The 17356-nt window shown below is 50.9% G+C and overlaps 10 protein-coding genes and 1 non-coding gene across 11 annotated transcripts; 5 read left to right on the top strand and 6 right to left on the bottom strand.

The window, feature by feature from the left end:
• Positions 1-51: 51 nt before the first annotated feature.
• On the bottom strand, positions 52-570 carry DDP1 (polyphosphatase DDP1; the record flags this gene model as incomplete). The annotated part of the gene is made up of 1 exon (NM_211994.1): positions 52-570. One exon carries the CDS (start codon positions 568-570, stop codon positions 52-54), a length of 519 nt encoding a protein of 172 aa, NP_986932.1.
• Positions 571-1099: 529 nt separating this feature from the next.
• SEC22 (SNAP receptor SEC22) lies at positions 1100-1744 on the top strand (the record flags this gene model as incomplete). Its single annotated transcript, NM_211995.2, has 1 exon — positions 1100-1744. The coding sequence occupies one exon, from the start codon at positions 1100-1102 to the stop codon at positions 1742-1744; it is 645 nt and encodes a 214-aa protein (NP_986933.2).
• Positions 1745-2090: 346 nt separating this feature from the next.
• AGOS_AGR268W (AGR268Wp) lies at positions 2091-3131 on the top strand (the record flags this gene model as incomplete). The annotated part of the gene is made up of 1 exon (NM_211996.1): positions 2091-3131. One exon carries the CDS (start codon positions 2091-2093, stop codon positions 3129-3131), a length of 1041 nt encoding a protein of 346 aa, NP_986934.1.
• A 167-nt stretch (positions 3132-3298) lies between these two features.
• CMG1 (Cmg1p) lies at positions 3299-4273 on the top strand (the record flags this gene model as incomplete). Its single annotated transcript, NM_211997.2, has 1 exon — positions 3299-4273. One exon carries the CDS (start codon positions 3299-3301, stop codon positions 4271-4273), a length of 975 nt encoding a protein of 324 aa, NP_986935.2.
• Positions 4274-4470: 197 nt separating this feature from the next.
• On the top strand, positions 4471-5355 carry MED4 (Med4p; the record flags this gene model as incomplete). Its single annotated transcript, NM_211998.1, has 1 exon — positions 4471-5355. One exon carries the CDS (start codon positions 4471-4473, stop codon positions 5353-5355), a length of 885 nt encoding a protein of 294 aa, NP_986936.1.
• A 101-nt stretch (positions 5356-5456) lies between these two features.
• On the bottom strand, positions 5457-7280 carry ALE1 (lysophospholipid acyltransferase; the record flags this gene model as incomplete). The annotated part of the gene is made up of 1 exon (NM_211999.2): positions 5457-7280. One exon carries the CDS (start codon positions 7278-7280, stop codon positions 5457-5459), a length of 1824 nt encoding a protein of 607 aa, NP_986937.2.
• Positions 7281-7823: 543 nt separating this feature from the next.
• HEM15 (ferrochelatase HEM15) lies at positions 7824-8981 on the top strand (the record flags this gene model as incomplete). Its single annotated transcript, NM_212000.1, has 1 exon — positions 7824-8981. One exon carries the CDS (start codon positions 7824-7826, stop codon positions 8979-8981), a length of 1158 nt encoding a protein of 385 aa, NP_986938.1.
• Positions 8982-9068: 87 nt separating this feature from the next.
• Positions 9069-12545, bottom strand: YCS4 (condensin subunit YCS4; the record flags this gene model as incomplete). The annotated part of the gene is made up of 1 exon (NM_212001.2): positions 9069-12545. The coding sequence occupies one exon, from the start codon at positions 12543-12545 to the stop codon at positions 9069-9071; it is 3477 nt and encodes a 1158-aa protein (NP_986939.2).
• A 240-nt stretch (positions 12546-12785) lies between these two features.
• Positions 12786-12859, bottom strand: AGOS_t0189. Its single transcript has one exon. It is a non-coding gene; the product is annotated as a tRNA-Val (tRNA).
• A 184-nt stretch (positions 12860-13043) lies between these two features.
• On the bottom strand, positions 13044-14171 carry MPC54 (Mpc54p; the record flags this gene model as incomplete). The annotated part of the gene is made up of 1 exon (NM_212002.1): positions 13044-14171. The coding sequence occupies one exon, from the start codon at positions 14169-14171 to the stop codon at positions 13044-13046; it is 1128 nt and encodes a 375-aa protein (NP_986940.1).
• Positions 14172-14968: 797 nt separating this feature from the next.
• PIG1 (protein phosphatase regulator PIG1) lies at positions 14969-17008 on the bottom strand (the record flags this gene model as incomplete). Its single annotated transcript, NM_212003.2, has 1 exon — positions 14969-17008. One exon carries the CDS (start codon positions 17006-17008, stop codon positions 14969-14971), a length of 2040 nt encoding a protein of 679 aa, NP_986941.2.
• Positions 17009-17356: the final 348 nt, after the last annotated feature.

Raw genomic sequence — 17356 nt, forward strand, 5'->3', positions numbered from 1 at the left:
CTCACAAGCGGCTCTAGGATCTACTTAGTCTGTATAGCAGCACAATATTCGCTATAGATACTTCACAATGGCAGACCTATCCAGCGCCTCCAGCAGTTCCGGCCGCTTGGCCAGCTGCAGCTGCGTCTTGGCCTCCGAGTACGTGAACCAGTGGCGCTGGCGCTTGTGCTTTTCGGGGTATTCGTCCGCCAGCTCCTGCACCCGCATCTCGTAGAAGTGAAACTCGGAGCGCGGCGGGTGCACAGCGCCGCCCGCGCTCCAATTCTTGGGCGGCCGCATGTCCTCGATCACCCCTAAGTACCGCACGATCTCCCCAACCACCCCGGCCTCCTCCCAAGTTTCTCGCCTGGCACTGTCCCGGAAGTCAGGCTCGTCCAGCTCCACCCCGCCCTTCGGCAGCACCCACTTGTTGCCATTGCTGCCCTGCGCCAGCGACTGTATCATGATCACCTTGGTCTTGTCCTCATTGAGGGCCACGCAGCCGGCTACCAGTCTCGCCCCAGTCAACGCAGAGTAGCGCTGTTTTTCCCGTCCGACCCTAGAGTGGACTGTGCGAACGAATTGCGACATCCTTGCGCGTCTTTGTCGATGAAGCCTGCCCCTGACTGTCTAGCACGCGCGCGAGAACCTACTGGAGAGCTTCCAGAGCATTGTAATGTCGCATCTTGACGGACTGTCAGTGCGTCTGCACTTGACAGGCTTTGAGAGCGGCCCTGGCAGAGTAATTTTGAACGAAGACCCTACCACTGTGCAACCAGTGCCAGCGACTTGCGGTGGTCGTACCAGCAGATGGCGGGTTGTGAGGGTTTTCGAATCGGCTGGTAATGCGTTCCTATGCCGATCGATGGCTTGGTTTGCAACATATCTCGGGTCACGTGACCGCTGACGAGCGCAATCCGCCCGAAGGCAGCCACCGGTACGAGGCGCGAGGATAGCTGTGCGCGCTGCATTGCCCGGCACGCGCGCGCTGCTGTGCGCGTGTGTCTTGGAGCCCCCCCGGCGGCGACCGTGGTGCGCGATCTTTGATCGCCGCCGCCGCGGGCCGCACAAAGGACAGCAGCAGCGTCCCCGCCTACCACACGGCCGCACGAGACACACCATGATCAAGTCCACGCTGATCTTCAGAGACGACGGGCTGCCGCTCTGCTCGTCCGTCGACGACGACACGGACCCCTCGCTTGCAGACCAGAAGAAGAAGGTCAAGGTGCTCATATCGCGCTTCACGCCGCAGTCCGCCAACGAGGCCACACTGGAGTCTGGCGCGTACGAGATGCACTACGTGCGCCAGCAGTCTGTTGTGTACATTGTCATTGTCGAGCGCGGCTACCCCCGCAACCTCGCCTTTGCATACCTGGCCGACGTGCGCCACGAGTTCGAGCACAGCTACGGCAACGAGTACGTCAAGCCCTCCGTGCGGCCCTACGCATTTGTCTCGTTCGACAACTTCCTGCAGAAAACCAAGAAGATCTACAACGACAAGCGCGTCCAGGGCAACCTCGACCAGCTCAACTCCGACCTACTGGGCGTCAAGCAGATCATGACCAAAAACATTGAGGACCTGTTGTACCGCGGCGACTCGCTCGACCGCATGAGCGATCTCAGCGCCTCGCTCAGGCAGGACTCCAAGAAGTACCGCCGCTCCGCTCAGAAGATCAATTTCGATCTCCTGCTGAGTCAGTACGCCCCGGTCGCCCTCATTGGCCTGTTCTTCCTGTTTCTGGTCTGGTGGCTGGTCTTCCGCTGAGCTACATATGGCCTTTTACGTACCATCATGCGCAGCTTTGACCCTCTAGTACCATCATGCGCTGAGATGCGTCTGGAACTGGTTCTCGAAGAGCCTGAGTTCGGATGACGTAACATGCTGACGTCAGTCTTCTCTGTCCGACATGGTCCCTGGCGCCGCCGGACGCCCCGAATAAGGGGCTTCATCGATAACGTATATAAGGAGGATATCAAAGAAACTTCTCGCTTGGCGCTTTCCTCGTATCGACCGCGTAGTTCTTAGCTGCAGTCGTGCTCCTTCTGGCGGTAGACAGCTACTCAAGAGCAAGATTAGTGATCCAAAGCACATAGGCCAATTAGTAGCAAGTATGAAACTGGACGAACTACTAGGACACTTCAAGTACGAGCGGATCCTGAATTCGAATCCTCAAAATAAGGTTATCTCGATCTTGGGGACGATCGACGGCAAGGATGCGATCCTGACGCTGGAGAAGACGCACTTCACGTTCCAGGCGCAGACGCTGCAGGCGATGGAGGCCGGGGACAGGGACGCGCTGCAGGAAAATGGCGCGCTGACGTGCACACAGAACATCAAGGGACTGAAGGAGGTGTGCAAGAACGACGTGTACTTCTGGGGTGTGTCTGAACTCGAGCAGGACGTGGAGGAGCATCCCGCGGCGAAGGTGAACCTGGTGTGGCCGGCGACGCCGGTGCACATCCGCAAGTTCGAGGAGCAGCAGGTGTACATGTGCCGCGAGACGCCGGAGATGTACGAGAAAATCGTCAAGCCGTACATCGACGAGATGACGCAGAACGGGCGGCTGCAGTGGGTTCACAACATCCTGTACAACGGCGCGGAGGCGGAGCGCATAGTGTACAAGGATTTCGTGGAGACGAAGCCCGAGGATGGGATTGTGCTTCTACCGGACATGAAGTGGGATGGTGTGAACCTGGACTCGCTGTATCTAGTTGCCATCGCGTATCGCAACGACGTGCGGTCGCTGCGGGACCTGCGTCCAGAGCATAAGGAGTGGCTCGAGTCCATAGGTAAGAAGATCAGGGCGGTGGTGCCCGGGTGCTACAACTACTCTATCCGTGCCGAGCAGCTGCGTCTGTACGTGCACTACCAGCCCTCATACTACCACTTCCACATCCACATTGTTAACGTCAGACACCCTGGTGTGGGCGCGGACGCAGGCAAGTCGGTGTTGCTCGACGATGTAATTGACCAACTGAACTTCCTGGGGCCAGAGGGATTCGCCAACCGTACCCTGACCTATCCAATTGGAGAAAACCACGACCTTTGGAGCCGCGGTCTAAGAAAGGCTGTTTCTGAGCAGATGGTTGCGGATGGCATCCCTAGACCCCGCACCGCCATGTCCGTCGAGGAGGAGCCTAGCATCCCATGATAAAGAACAGATCATTACTATATATAGTTGTCTCGTGATGCAATATTGACTTCTGGAATTTATGTAGTATATACTCTGTACGATTAAAGGTATTTTCTCTGCTGCATCCTCGTATTGCGCTCGTGTCGACCAAAGCGGACAGGACCGATGGCCACGCCGTACACCTAATGAGTACCACCAGTGCGAAGAGAAGTATCGACTTTGATACCGATAGCGAGACGGAAGTAGATGCCGTGCATATCGACAAACGGCGTAAGAGACGTTTACAGCATGTCCAGCTGCCGACAAACTTAACCGACCCTAGCTCCGAGGGGGGGCCAGGCGACACGTATGCAAACGATGACGAATACCTGACCATGGAGCTGCCCCCAGACGGATCCATCTCGCCGCAGCCCGCTGAGGGCGGGCACAAGGATGAGCCCAAACACGGGGCGCCAGTAGATTTGAGCGCTTCGATGCCTAAAGGTTTCCAAATGATGGCGAAGATGGGCTACAAGACCGGAGGCGTCCTGGGGACAGGCGATGGCCTCTCCAGGGCGCTGCGGCAACCACTGAGCGCAGTGGGCCAGAGAACAAGGACTGGTATCAAACAGCGGCCGCCGCGAGCGGACGGCGAAGGTCATCCAGAGGCCTCCGTCGCCGAGTACCGGGAGTGGCTCCATGACGAGGAGAGCAGGAAGCGGAACGCCGCGGTTTTGGCGCGTATGCAGAAGATTGCGTTTGAACTGACGGGCGACATTGACCTCGTGACATCCACGAGCGATGCTCGCGACTTCAACGTGCTCTGGAGGCGACATGTGATGCGACTGCTCGATCGCTATCACTCACAACCGAGTACTGCGAGCAGTAGCAGTCGCGGGACGCCCAGCCAGGTTGCCGCTAGCGATAGCTTAGCTGCCAATGCGAGTCCCGGCCTTACAGCATCCTCCACCGACGATGCAGGCATCCATGGCGATGCGGGCATCCCCGGTGACAGCGAGATTGAGCTCTTCGAGGACCTAAGCCTCGAAGAGCAGATTGCTCAGCTTCACAACTTTCTCAGAGCAGAACTGCGTTACTGCTTCTACTGTGGGACGAAGTATGCCAACGATGAGGACTTGTATGAGCATTGCCCGGGATTCACAGAAGATGATCATCATTAGTGATACATCATAGTACCACGATGCAGCCCTTTGTATAGCTTCATGTATGCCGTTACTCCTTTTAAGTAGTAGATCCTGTACCTTGAGCTTTCTGCCCCGTAAAGTTCACCGGACAGTGTAATAATAAGCCGACATTAGCCAGTGCAAAACCAAAGCGCAGAAACTCCTCCATACCAACGGAAGTCGCTAATCTGCCAATGAGCGCCAACCAGCTTAGTAAAGCCGCAACACCGAAGGCTACACCACTAGGCGCAGCGCAAGGGGCGTCATCGACATCACTGCATTCGTTCACCTCTTTTCAACCACAAGATGCATCACATGTCGAACAGAACAAACTACACAGTGTGGCGATATACGAGGACCTCTGCCAATATGAGGAATCACTACAACGTCTGGTGACATCTGTGGATAAATTCCAGCCCGACCTCGAAGCTGCACAGGAACTTATCGAGATTGATTCCAAGTTATATTCCAACCTAGCTCAGCTTCCGAAGTATGACCTCATAGACTCGCAGCTAAAGAAACTGGAAGAGGAGTCAAAGGATATAGACGAACGCACCGCCAAGATTCTCGGTATTCTTGGGGAGTGCTACAATGACCTGAATTCCCTGCCTATGGTTGAGCAGGTTGAATTCGAGATGGCCACGATGAAGAAACAGAAGGACAAAGTCAACTCGAGTGTGCTGCTGGAGTATGCTATGAAACTGTCGAAGTTCACCCGCGTCCCGCCAACGTTTAATAAAGATGCTATAGGGCCAAACAATTTCATATGGCCGGCAGAAGACGCCATCAGACGAGGCATGTTAGCTATGGCGTCGCTGAAGAGCAAGGAGCTGACTTCCTTGCCTGGTCAGTCCGACCAGGAGGCTGAACAGGCTTCGGCAGGAAAGGAAGCAGACACTGCGGGTCCCGGTGTATCGACCCTGGAACCGGCAAACGGCGGTCATAACAGAAGGGGCTCCTTTGAGTTCACCGGGATCAGAAAGCCACCGCCTGCCAGCGATGCGGACAGCTCGGTGGTGGACGATGGAGACGCATCCATGGACTTGGATCTCAACTTATTCAATCCAGATGAATTTTAAGGCTGGGCTCTTTACTTAGGTGTTTGTCTACATATTTGTACGATCGTAAGTCAATCACGCCTGTGTCGGGCACAGCGTGGGGCGATCTTGAGTTATAAAGTTCATTTAGACTTCGATGGCGACGCCGCGTAGTCACTAAAGCTCATCCGCCTGGTCGTTTTCCTAAACTCCTTCTTGAAGTTTTGAAAGGCGTCGCGCAAGTTTTCTTCCTCTACCTCAAGACCGTTCTTCCGTTTCCAGGCATCGTACTGCTTGTAGAACTCTTCCAGATCCTTTTTGGCCTCCTCCAATTCCACTTCGCTTGGATCGGGGATACCCAACATCATTGCCATGTTCTCTGCCTCATTAGTTTCAAACTGGGCCTTATCCTTCAAGATGTCTCCCAAAGTCGGCGCTGCCTCCGCAGACACCGCTTCGGCCTTCTTTTGCTGCTTCTTTGCGATCTCCACAGGGTGGTAGCGTCTGCAGAACATCTGTGCCTGTTTGGCAAACGGACCTTTGAAGACCAGGAAGGTTAGGGCGATCGCAATGTGAACGTAGAAATTCACAGAACTCCAGCAGGATAACGACTTGCGCAAGTCCAAGATCACGAAAGGTTGGACCAGATACCCAAACGCGAGTTTGGTGACCCAGGAGCAGATAAAATCGTAAATAACTTTTGATTTAAGCGGTGTTTTCCCGTCTTCTGCCAAGAACATAGGCCTGAAGTTCTTCCGGTAGATCTTGCCAACAGTTTGAAACAAGGCTCCAGTAGCAAAACTCAAGTAATACCCAGGTCTAGTACCGTGCCAGAATGCGGAGGTCAAGAACGTAAACAGCGTGGAGCGGAAGCCTGGCTTTTTACCCTTGCGTGTCACGCGCAGGTAGACGTAGTACTTGAGCCATTTGTTCGTATTCATGTTCCAGGCCTCCAGGCACTCCCTGGTATTCTGCGCAAACTCAAAAGCCTTGATATCGACATTCTGGACACGGTCCCATTTAATCTGCTGCGTGTCCGGATCGTAGCCGTTATACCCCAGGCCGCAAACCATGCACGATGCTTCTGAGATGATCCACGCGGCGTAATACTTGAAGCGGAACGTCGTGCCCAGGAGGTAGAGGTAGTGCATCTTGTAAAGCATAGACCTGGCTTTGAACTCCGGAGATAGCACAGAACGCACGTTCACGTAGTTCGGAGACACAAACGAGAGCGCGATCCACATGATTCCCTGGAGCACCCGGCCCAGTGCCAACGAGCCGCACTTCGGGATCTGGCGGCGCTGGTTCTTGTCCCGCGACCAACGCCTCTTGGGCTTCTTGGTCTCCGGCAAATCGCGGAATATCTCGCACCTGAGCCAAGAAGCAAAGTCTGCGTAGTCAAAGCTTGGCCCCGTCAACAAGCTCGGGTAGAAAAACGCATACGCCATAAACTCTAGCAGCGAAGGGTGCTGCGTCACCGACCGATGCAGCTGGTACGCACTCAGGTCTTCCTTCTTCGCATACGTGCCATCGTAGTACGACCACGCAAACGCAGTCAGCTTCATCACCAGCACCATCTGCGCGCCCGTGATGTCCACCTTGCTGCTATCGTAGTCCGTCGACATCTGCATGTGAATGTGGTTCATCGCCAGGTGCGCCATCACAAACACGAAGTTCACATAAGGCATGAACCGCGAGCGGTAGAACCGCGTTATCCCGTACGTGAACAGCGTGCTAATCAACAACGTCTTGAACCCATCGTACAGGTTCAGAATCCCAAACAGGTAGAAAGCCGACACGCACACGATGTACACACACTTTAGCCGGACCCGCTGGTCGGGCAGTCTTTTCAGCAACGCATTGAACGGGAACGAAATGAACAGGCAGATCGCCAGCTTCAGAGTCACTTCATCAATGTGGAATTCCTCGCATAGCTGCTGCAGCTTAGCGTGAATTGGGTTGTACATCCTGCTTCCACCGCTTCTTAGCGCTATTCGCTTCTTACTCTTTACTCGCCGATGTTACTGGATGGTTTGCGGATATCTCTTAACCTTGCGCTGTTTCCCCGAGGGGGAGTGTTGGCCAACGAATTCTGCCCGGATGTTCAAACGTCGCATATTTCATCCCCTACGCAACGATGCCGCCCCGTGCACCAACTAAGATACCGAACCCTCTGTAGTGAACACTAATATATAATCCAGTTACCGCAGCAAGTACTGGCTCAAATGCTGCAAATCTGCCATGGCTTGCAGTTCTCTGCAGTGCAGATGCACGCTTAGATGGACAGCTACGCCACACGCAAGTGGAGGTCTCTCACAAAAATGCTCGAGCAGTTGACTCAGATGACCCTTCTGGTGCCGCGGCAGGAGCGAGCGTGGTAGTCAGGCTTTTTCTGCGTGGGATGTGCGGGGCTGTGCCCCGCACATCTTAGCTGTTGCATGAGGCTTCCTTCAATTAAAAATTTACATCAAATGATGTCTCACAGTAGGATATAAGATAAGGTTAAAACGATGTTTGGCAGAGTTCGGCAGGGCTTAGTAGACGCGGGACGCTTGTCTACTCTCAGAAGGATGGGGTCGTCGGTTGCTGGTTCACGCAGCGGGGGCACCGGCGTGATGTTCATGAACATGGGAGGCCCGTCGACTGTGGCGGAGACTCACGACTTCCTGTACCGGCTGTTCTCGGACAACGATCTGATCCCGATCAGCGCGAAGTACCAGCCTCTGATTGCCAAGTTTGTTGCGCGGATGCGGACTCCCAAGATCGCGAAGCAGTACGAGGAGATTGGCGGGGGCTCGCCGATCCGCAAGTGGTCAGAGTATCAGGCGACGCGCGTGTGTGAGCTGCTGGACGAGCGTTGTCCGGAGAGCGCGCCGCACCGGCCGTACGTGGCGTTCCGCTACGCGCGTCCACTGACGGACGAGACCTACCAGCAGATGCTGAAGGACGGTGTGCAGCGGGCGGTGGCCTTTTCGCAGTACCCGCAGTTTTCCTATGCGACGACGGGTTCGAGTCTAAACGAATTATGGCGTCAGGTGAAGGAGCTGGACCCCGAGCGCAAGATTGAGTGGTCCGTCATCGACCGGTGGCCTACACAACCGGGGTTGGTGCAAGCGTTTGCAGACAACATCAACAAGACCCTGCAAGAGTTCCCGGAGGAGATCAGAAAGGACGTCGTCATTCTTTTCTCCGCGCATTCACTGCCAATGGACATTGTGAACACGGGTGATGCGTATCCGGCGGAGGTCGGCGCGACTGCGTACGAAATTATGCGGAAGCTGAAGTTCAGCAACCCGTATAGGCTCGTCTGGCAGTCTCAAGTGGGGCCTAAGCCATGGTTGGGTGCGCAAACTGCACAGATCACGGAGTTCCTCAGCGACAAAGTTCCTGGTTTGGTACTGGTGCCAGTCGCCTTCACTTCAGACCACATTGAAACGCTACATGAAGTGGATCTGGGAATAATTGGCGAGTCCGAGCACAAGGACAAAATCAAAAGATGCGAGTCTCTAAACGGGAATGAGACGTTCATTCGGGGGTTGGCCGACCTGGTCGAATCCCACTTAAAAAGCGGCGAATCATACTCGAAACAGCTCCCACTGGACTTCAAACTGGGCAAATCGAGCGACCCACTCGGCCATCCCTCGCAGCTCTTCAAGAGCAAACTTTAAAATATATGTAGTTCCATTGATGAATGCATGATTAGTTTATTAACATGATACAAAGCTATGTAAGGGTATCTGCAGCTAGAAGTGCGTTCACTCCCTAGCGCTGACCAACTTGAATCCAGCCTCCAGCACTGCAGCGGCCTTTTCGCTTTTGTTTGGCAAATTGCTTAGGACAAACGCAACATCATCCCACTGCTTTTGTGTCTCTGCTTTGGATATTCTTGTTAGTAGCTTTTCGCACAGCTGTTTTTGGTGACGCTCTTTGTCGATGAACGAAAGTAGAAACTTGATTATGCGCCTGAAGGAATCCTTGTTTAGTTCATTATCGCTCGATAGCCCACTGAATATATCTATGAACCCATTGTAAATAGCATTGTCTTTAGTTGCAAGTTCTGAAAAGAACAGTTTGCACATATCACTGATCCCCTGGTCAGCATTCTCGAGACATTTCGCCATTTGTCCCAACTGACCCTTAACTTTCACTTGCCCGGCTAAAATCAGGAACGTCACAGTCATTAGACAGGTTCGCTGGACCATTATGCTTTCGTCATGGAGGCGATGATAGAGATAGTCGGTGTTCTCGTCAACAAGGTTGTTGAAACACACCGCCATATCGCCTAAACCTAACACAGCATTAGATCTAATTATTGGATCCTCGGACTTCTCCATCATTGTGATCAGCAGGGGTAGGTTACGTTCACAGTACTTGGAAGACACGCACATCAACTTTTCTAAACATAACACCGCGCTACGCTGTAACATCTGGTTCTTAAATCTTCCTGTATTAGATACAATCTCTTCCACTAATGGGCCAAAACGAGCAAGAAGAGAGTTATCGCCAAACAATAACTCGTTTTCCTTGATAAAGTTTACTGCATCGCTAAAGTCATCTTCGTTTGTCCCCCCAATCATCTCAAGCTCCTTGTGGTTTTCATCCTCATGTTGCATGGAGACGTCGGCTTCGGCATTATTAGCGTTAGCCTCGGCAGTTTTTCCCTCCTTTTTAGCCATTTCATTTTCTATCTTTCTCTTCTTAAACTCGGCTTCGCAGTTTTCCAGGTATACGACTAGTTTAATGGCAACCTGGCCAACAATGAATAGCAAGTGAGCTAGAGAAATTATTCGGTATGATGATGACTTAGCAGAGGGCAGTTCATCACGTTCGCCAAATGTCATCATAATCTTCTCCTTGATTATGGCAGAACAAACGACATCTGGGTTATGGGAGATCCTAAAAAGAGCGTTGATAGCTTGTTCACACATCGCGTAGTAGTTGGGATCTTCAGTATACTCAATAATCTTGGCATGGAGTTTGTCCACTGCATCAGCTTGTCGAGGAACCTCAGCATCAGATGAGAATTTTGCGTCTCTATGAACCATTCGTTGTAGTGCTATGCACGAAAACCTGGCCAGAATAAGGTCTTTTTGGCCTGAATCGCCTAGACCGGAATTTAGAAGCTGATCGAGCCCTTTTAGCGCAATCTGACAATCAGCTAACGCCAGCATCCCTAAAACAATAATGGACCCATGTATGTGGTCAGTTGTGAAAGTAGAGCTCTCGCCCTTCGATACACTGTTGTAAATTGCCCATAAAACATTAACAACATGCTGATCTATAAGTTTGCCGTCATACATCATACCCACCAACTTTTCTAGTGACGCTAGATCAGCAACAGATGCATCTTTAGTCAAATTTATGAGATTTTTCGCGACATATGCAGATTTTTCTTTGTAATTGGCATTATCAGGGGCGGTAAGAAATAATTGTCTGTAACATTCCATTAGATGTGATGCAATACTAGTTCCTTCATCATTAGAACCCTTCATCCAAACAAGATGTAGCATTCTTTTAATTCCCATGGAACTGAGTTCAATTCCGTAAGCGTCAGTAAGCACAAAGAAATCCATTGTTTCTAACACCTCATTTCTATTCTTCGAAAACAACAGGTTGCAGGCAAGTTTAATGCCCTCATGGATGGAATGGATAAAACCGATTGCATTGTGGTAGTATAGTACGGTTAATTTCATCTTGTATATTGCCTCTGTGTGCACGGAATTGACCTTTTCGCATTCTCTTTCCAATTTTGAAAGTTCCGAACCGTCTACTGGACGTTCTTCATCTTCCTGGTCGTTGAGTATTAAACTGCGCTCCACAATATCGTCTAGTGATTCTTGTTGCTTATCATCTTCTTCCTTTAAAAGCTTATTGAGTTCTTTGAGAGCAATACTGTGCCTATTTTCCCAATCAGAGAGTCGGAGCTGGGTGCCATGTAACTGTGTGAACGGATGCGTGAGGATAAGTTTTGATAGCAGCTTCACTACATTCCTCCGCACAAGTGAGGATCTATCCTGCAGTGACTGCACAGCTAATTTAACCCAGTGTGTCCGGTGTTTGTTGAATTTTGACTCTAGCTCACAGACCTTTAAACATCCCTGTATGGCTTTGCTCCTGACGTAGGGGTTCGAGTCTAGGAACCTTTCCTCCAACAATTCCAGTAGTACTTCTATCTGGTTTCCATGATGTTCAATATCTTGCCTATTTTTGGCAATTGCAACAATAATATTCCCACATACTTCCACCACTGCGCACCGTAACGTGAAAGAACTATTGTTTAGGAGTTTGACAAGTAAAGTCATCTGTCGAAGAACAACTTTAGGGACTAGTTCAGAAAGTGAAACCAGAAAGCTAGATATCGCTTTTGGGCCTGTAGTATCTTTGCTGTTGAATTCCTTGTTGCTTATATCTTTTAGAAGATCCTCCGTAAGTTGTGGATACTCAAACTCAGTGCTAATAACTTGTAAGAGCTCGGCGTTAAAAGCAGTTAAATGGGGGAAATAGGTCAAATTGGAAAGAATTGCATTCTGTACACTAGAATACTGACCATGTTTTTTGACACAGGTGGCTATGACGTTTATTATGAAGAGTTTTAAGGACTGAACCTTGACCACTTGTTCTGTTTCGACTAGGACAAATAAAGGTCTCGTGAATAGACCAATGAAGAGATCTCTTTCAGGGGTTGTCTGGAAGACCTTAGATAGGTTCAAGCCCAATACTTTAGTCATCGCATCGAGGAACCCTTCTATCTGGCTGCAGCTTCGTTTGAATAGTTCTGTGGACGATGCTGCACCCTGCCGTCTGTTCCCAGATTTGATTGTGTTAGCTAACGACGCAGATGCAACATCGTCCTGAAGAAACGTCATTATCACATGCTGCAGGTAGCCATAAAGTTCCATATGAGACTTCCAGGTGGGTAGAAGAGCTATGACCTCAGCGTTGCTGGCATCGGATAGAAGACTGGTGCTGATGCCCTGAGCCAAATTCTTGAGACTGGAGCTCACCAAGTAACTGAGTTGCAGCTGAAGCTTCGGTAAAAGGTGTGAAAAGCCTTGTGTTAGGTCTATTAACGTTTCAAGTAAATCAGGGTCAGATTCGATTTCCTCTGGAGCAATAGTTAGCCGATCCGTAATCGAGTTTAGCTTCCGTGTCGCATCATCGACAGGTGGAAATGCTCGCTTGTCGGCCGTCTGAAAACGAGTCAGATGTGCAGAGAGGCTGAAGTCCAACATTTTAACCACCGCTGAAGACCGGGAATAGTAGGGCAACGTAGTTCCGCGAACTTCAGTTTTGTTTTCTTTTAATTTAATGGACTACACCAAAAAAAGCTCAACAACAGTCCCAATTAGTTCTGCTAGAAGATGCAAACACGTTAGTGATCAGTAAGTATGTGTACTCGTGTACTCGTCCTGCACTGCAAAGTTCGCGTCACAACTAGCTGTGAACCATGGTTTGAAAAAAAATAATGATAATGATTCCGCCCAGGATCGAACTGGGGACGTTCTGCGTGTTAAGCAGATGCCATAACCGACTAGACCACGGAACCACCTATAAGCCCTTAATTATACTCAGATACTAGTGACCATTTTCTAGTCACATGATGCTAGTTTCCTGAATAAAAGATGCACGTGATTACCAAATCTGTATTTACTAGGTAAAATGCCTTGGTGAATAAGTACGTAGATATTATATATGTATACATATGCATTTTAGATGCAATAAAAGCTCTATTATGTATGCGCGCGGAGCTTTAAGCCAGTGTGTTTTCGATTGTTTTGTGGATGCAATGGTCTTTGCATAAAAGCCTGACTTTCATCTTTTTCGTGCTTGGATGTTAACTTCAAACTCTGAAGCTGATGAGGTAACGTAACACTGCTACTGGGACCTTCGTTTTCACAATCGTTAAACAAATGTAAGAGACTATCAACATGCGCTTTTAACCGTCTATTATCACCTTTTAAGTTAATTGTGAGCTCAGTACTTTTTGCGAGCTCACGACGTAATGCTTGACGATCCTCACGCAAATTGGAAATAGTGGAGGCACGCTGTGAGATAACCTTTTCTAGTCTGCCCGCCAGATCCTGCAGCCTTCTTAGTTTCACTTGTGTCTCTGTGTCAATGTCCTTGGATTGATCTTTCAATTTAAGAAGTTGGATATCACGATCGTGGACTTGTGCTCTCAATTTCTCCTTTTCGTCATTTAGGGTCCGAATTGTTTGCCGCAAGGCGGTCAGTTCGGCGATGAGCTTGCCATTCTCGGTCATTAAGACATTGTTCTTGATGCCTAATTCCTCGGCTTCGATTTTCCACAGCACTAGTTCGTCCTGCATATCTGTATCTAATGTTGCGGTCTTATCAACCGGGAGCAATCTTTGGGGGACCTCCTCTTTTACTGTGGAGGAAGCCTCCAATTCGTGCGCATATTTGTAACAGCATTCATGGAATCTGAACGTGGAAATAATGCCATAGCTGATAAGCTCTAAATTTTCTACAAGAGGCCTCTCTGCAACCCCATCCGTGTCCAAGTTGCAGAAGTTAAAGCAGCGATGTAGGAGGAGCTCGACTTCATCCGGATCTTCCTCGTTGTCGCTGTTTTCCGTTTCAGTTGTCTGGCGGGACACAAGAATGGACTTTCTAGGGGTCGTCATGCTGCTACGCGCAGATGGTTGGGGTCCTAGTGGGAGTTCACTGAACTTTACCTTCCTTTGTGCCACGATGCTGTCTTGGTTTAAAATACCATTTATGGCTAACTCCACGAAACTAGGATCATCCGGCAACCCCTTATGCTGCTTCATAAACGTTAGATCGATAAGGCACAGGCTTGGATCCTCGTTAGCTTGGGCATTACTTGGACACATGGTTCATTACCGTGTTAAACCTTAAGAATAAAGCACAACTATTTTCTGTCGTTTTTTACTTATTTTTTAGCATTCTTGTGGACTCCGACACCGACGTCCAAATAATGACTACAACTAAGGTGACTTAATCGGTGACCTTCAGTGTCATTGAAGTAGCTATCGGATCAACGTGCGCGGGCTTTATTCGTCGTAACAAATATAAAGACTGTCTTGATTGAATGCACGAAACAGTTCATATACAGACGTATCCGCATAAAACAAGCTGAAATAAGCAACACTGTCGTTGCTAATCAAAATCGCGAAGTCCTAAAAAAAGTCACAAATTTGCATACAATGAACTGACCCTATTATGTAAACACGATGCCACATAATGGGGACCAAAGAAGATAGATGGCCCAAATAGTAAGCCCAATAGACCCGCTATATGTATATAGACTTAATTGGAATGCATATATGTAGAAAAAAACTAGGAAAGACTTCCATTCTATTTAGACATAACAACAACGAGTAAAACAGTCCATCTCAATGCCAGAAAGGAAGCATAGAATGAACACTCCGTAACTGACGACGCTTGCGGCATCCGCTCCAAACCGCGACAAAACAAGTCCGCGGGAGCTGAAGTAAATTCAGGTATCGTTATTTCCAATCGAGGAACGGCGGCGGTGCCAGCAGGTAGATTCAAAGATTGTCGTTGTTGTTTAATTTTGTTGATGTTTCGAATACCTGCTTCATTTAGTGGGAAAGCACCACATATCAACAGGCGAGGTGATGTGATGGGAATCATGTATGCAATGGGATTACCTATCTTCGGCAAAAACAGCTACCTTATCAGAGTCCTTGGTGGCGGACTGATGAGAAGAGCAGATTGTTTTCGCCAAGAAAGAGTTAATATTTTGAGCTCCAGGCTCCCTGGAACGTATGAGGCCCGATGAATACACATTATAGTCGCCGAATATTTTCGCATACCCGGCGGGCGTGTGCTCCATCGGTAGTTGCATTTCGCCAGAAGAGCTGCAACTATTGTTCTCACCGTAGGCGTGGCCATGCAAACGGTGAGTCTTATAAAGACGATGCTCACTGCGGTCTTCAGAGCTGATATTGCTGCTATTGGAAGTCGCGGAAATACTCGACGACAAAACACTGTCACGTAATCGAGGGGTCCGCAGTATGGATTCGTTGGATGCGGTCGAAGAAAGACTCCCATGTACGTAGTCCCTAGAAGAATCAGCATGCATGGCATCACCATTGGTCAACTTTTGTGATATAGCGGAGTCCATAGTGGTATTTTTGATGGAATTGAAGTGATATATGTGCTTTAAGGGAGAAGTGTTGAAATAGTCTGTATCATCAGGGAATTTTCTGCTAATAGGTGGTCGCTCCAACGGCGGCGTAGTCGCAATTCCTGAGGGTGATGAGGACGAAGATGAGGATATGGAATTCGCCTTCTTTTGACTAAAGTTCATTAGGAAATCATAACTTAGAGATTTCCGCAACGGGACATTGCTGTAGCTCTTGCTATGTGGTGGTGTGCCATAGCAAGACGTCTTCGCGTAGTTCCCGCCGATGCTCCTGCCGCTCCTCTTCCTCACCCTCGACGGCTGATCTGGAAGCAACGCCGATCGTGAAGGCACTGTGGAAAGGACTGCAGGCACCGTCAGGCATTTGGCGTTGAATTGGTAATTTTCATAGTTGTTATTGTCGTAGTAAGTCTCCCCGTTCACATCATAGCGGCAGCATAGCGACATCGTGACCGGGCACCATGTCTCGCGTGCGCCGGGCACGCAGTAGAGCAGATTTTTGACTTTCATGAAGTACTTGTAGCTCGACAAGTCGATGATGAACTGGAACTCATCCACCTTCGACGTGACCGTCTTCAGGTACTGCGCGGTTACGTAATGGATGTTCTTCCACTCGTCAAAGGAGAACTTCACCTCAATGAACTTCTCGAAATGCAAGTTGGTCACGTAGAGCGAACCCTTTATGGTGTGCATGTCCACAAGCGAAACCTTGTTCAACCTGATGTTGTGCCCCTGCAAGAACTGGAAGAGCTGGTCCTGGAGCGGCAGCGCGCCCTGCGGGTGGAACGACACAAGATTCGAGCCCCCCAGCTCCCAGTGGCGGATCAGGAACCCGGCTGCGTCGCCCTCGTCCCGCGCCGGCTCGTCGTCGTCGTCGTCGTAGCCCTCCTCCTCGGACAGCTCGATCGAAGAGAGATCGTCGAACTCCGGCCCGTCCAGCTCCTTGTCGTCCGAGTCGTCCGAGTCGTAGTCCAGCGTGAACTTCGGCACGCCCCGCGCTGGCGCTCGCAGCCCCCGCACCCGTGCGTACGGCTGCGTCCCGAACCAGAACTTGTCCAGCACTCCTTCCGAGTGCACCAGCTGGTCCAGCGACGTCAACTCCGGCGAGTTCTCGTTCGAGATCGACATCGGCTCGCTGTTCAGGTCGAACCGCTTGACCGTCGCCAACTGCGGCGCGAACCGCACGCTCTTGCTCGACGACAGCGACGCCGAGCTGCAGCTCGACGCCGACGCCGCCAGCTTCAACGACGACTTCAACTTGCGCAGTGCCGGCCGCGCCCGCGCACCCGTGCCCCACGGCCCGCTCGCCGCCGCCCGCCGCCCACCCTCCTCGTTGTCGTCCGAACTCGACGGCGGGTTGTTGTGCAGCAGATCGAAGATGTTCAGGTCGCTGATGCACTTCGTCAGCTCGTCGTCCGCGCTGCCCATCGCGCTGCCGCTGCCTGCGCTCCCCGAACCGCCGACAGGCGACATCTCCAGCTTGATCGTCTCCGCAGAGTCGTTCTGGTGCAGAAAAATCCCGTTAGCACCCACCTCCATCTGGCCCTATACCTACCAGCCGCCTCGTACCGCGGCTCTTATACCCCTGGCTCGCTGTGCGCTGCTGATCCCGCGCACTCGCCGTCGCCTGCTTTGTGTCCTGCGTCCCTGTCGTACTGGTCCGGCTACAGACGGCTGCTGCGGAATGCTCCCCTATCTCCCTGGCGAACGGCGCCGACGGCCCGCGACACAGCCCGAACTTATATACCAGGCGCTGCAAAAAGAAAACGCAGAGTATTAGAAATCTCTGCCCGCGCGCGCACGGCGGGTTCTGCACGGCAGCCACGCGGCACCCGCGGTCTTATATACCGACATATATGTCTTGTGCAACCGCCGCAGTGGCGGCCG

The sequence above is a fragment of the Eremothecium gossypii genome, chromosome VII, assembly GCF_000091025.4.
Source record: "Eremothecium gossypii ATCC 10895 chromosome VII, complete sequence".
NCBI lineage: Eukaryota > Fungi > Ascomycota > Saccharomycetes > Saccharomycetales > Saccharomycetaceae > Eremothecium > Eremothecium gossypii.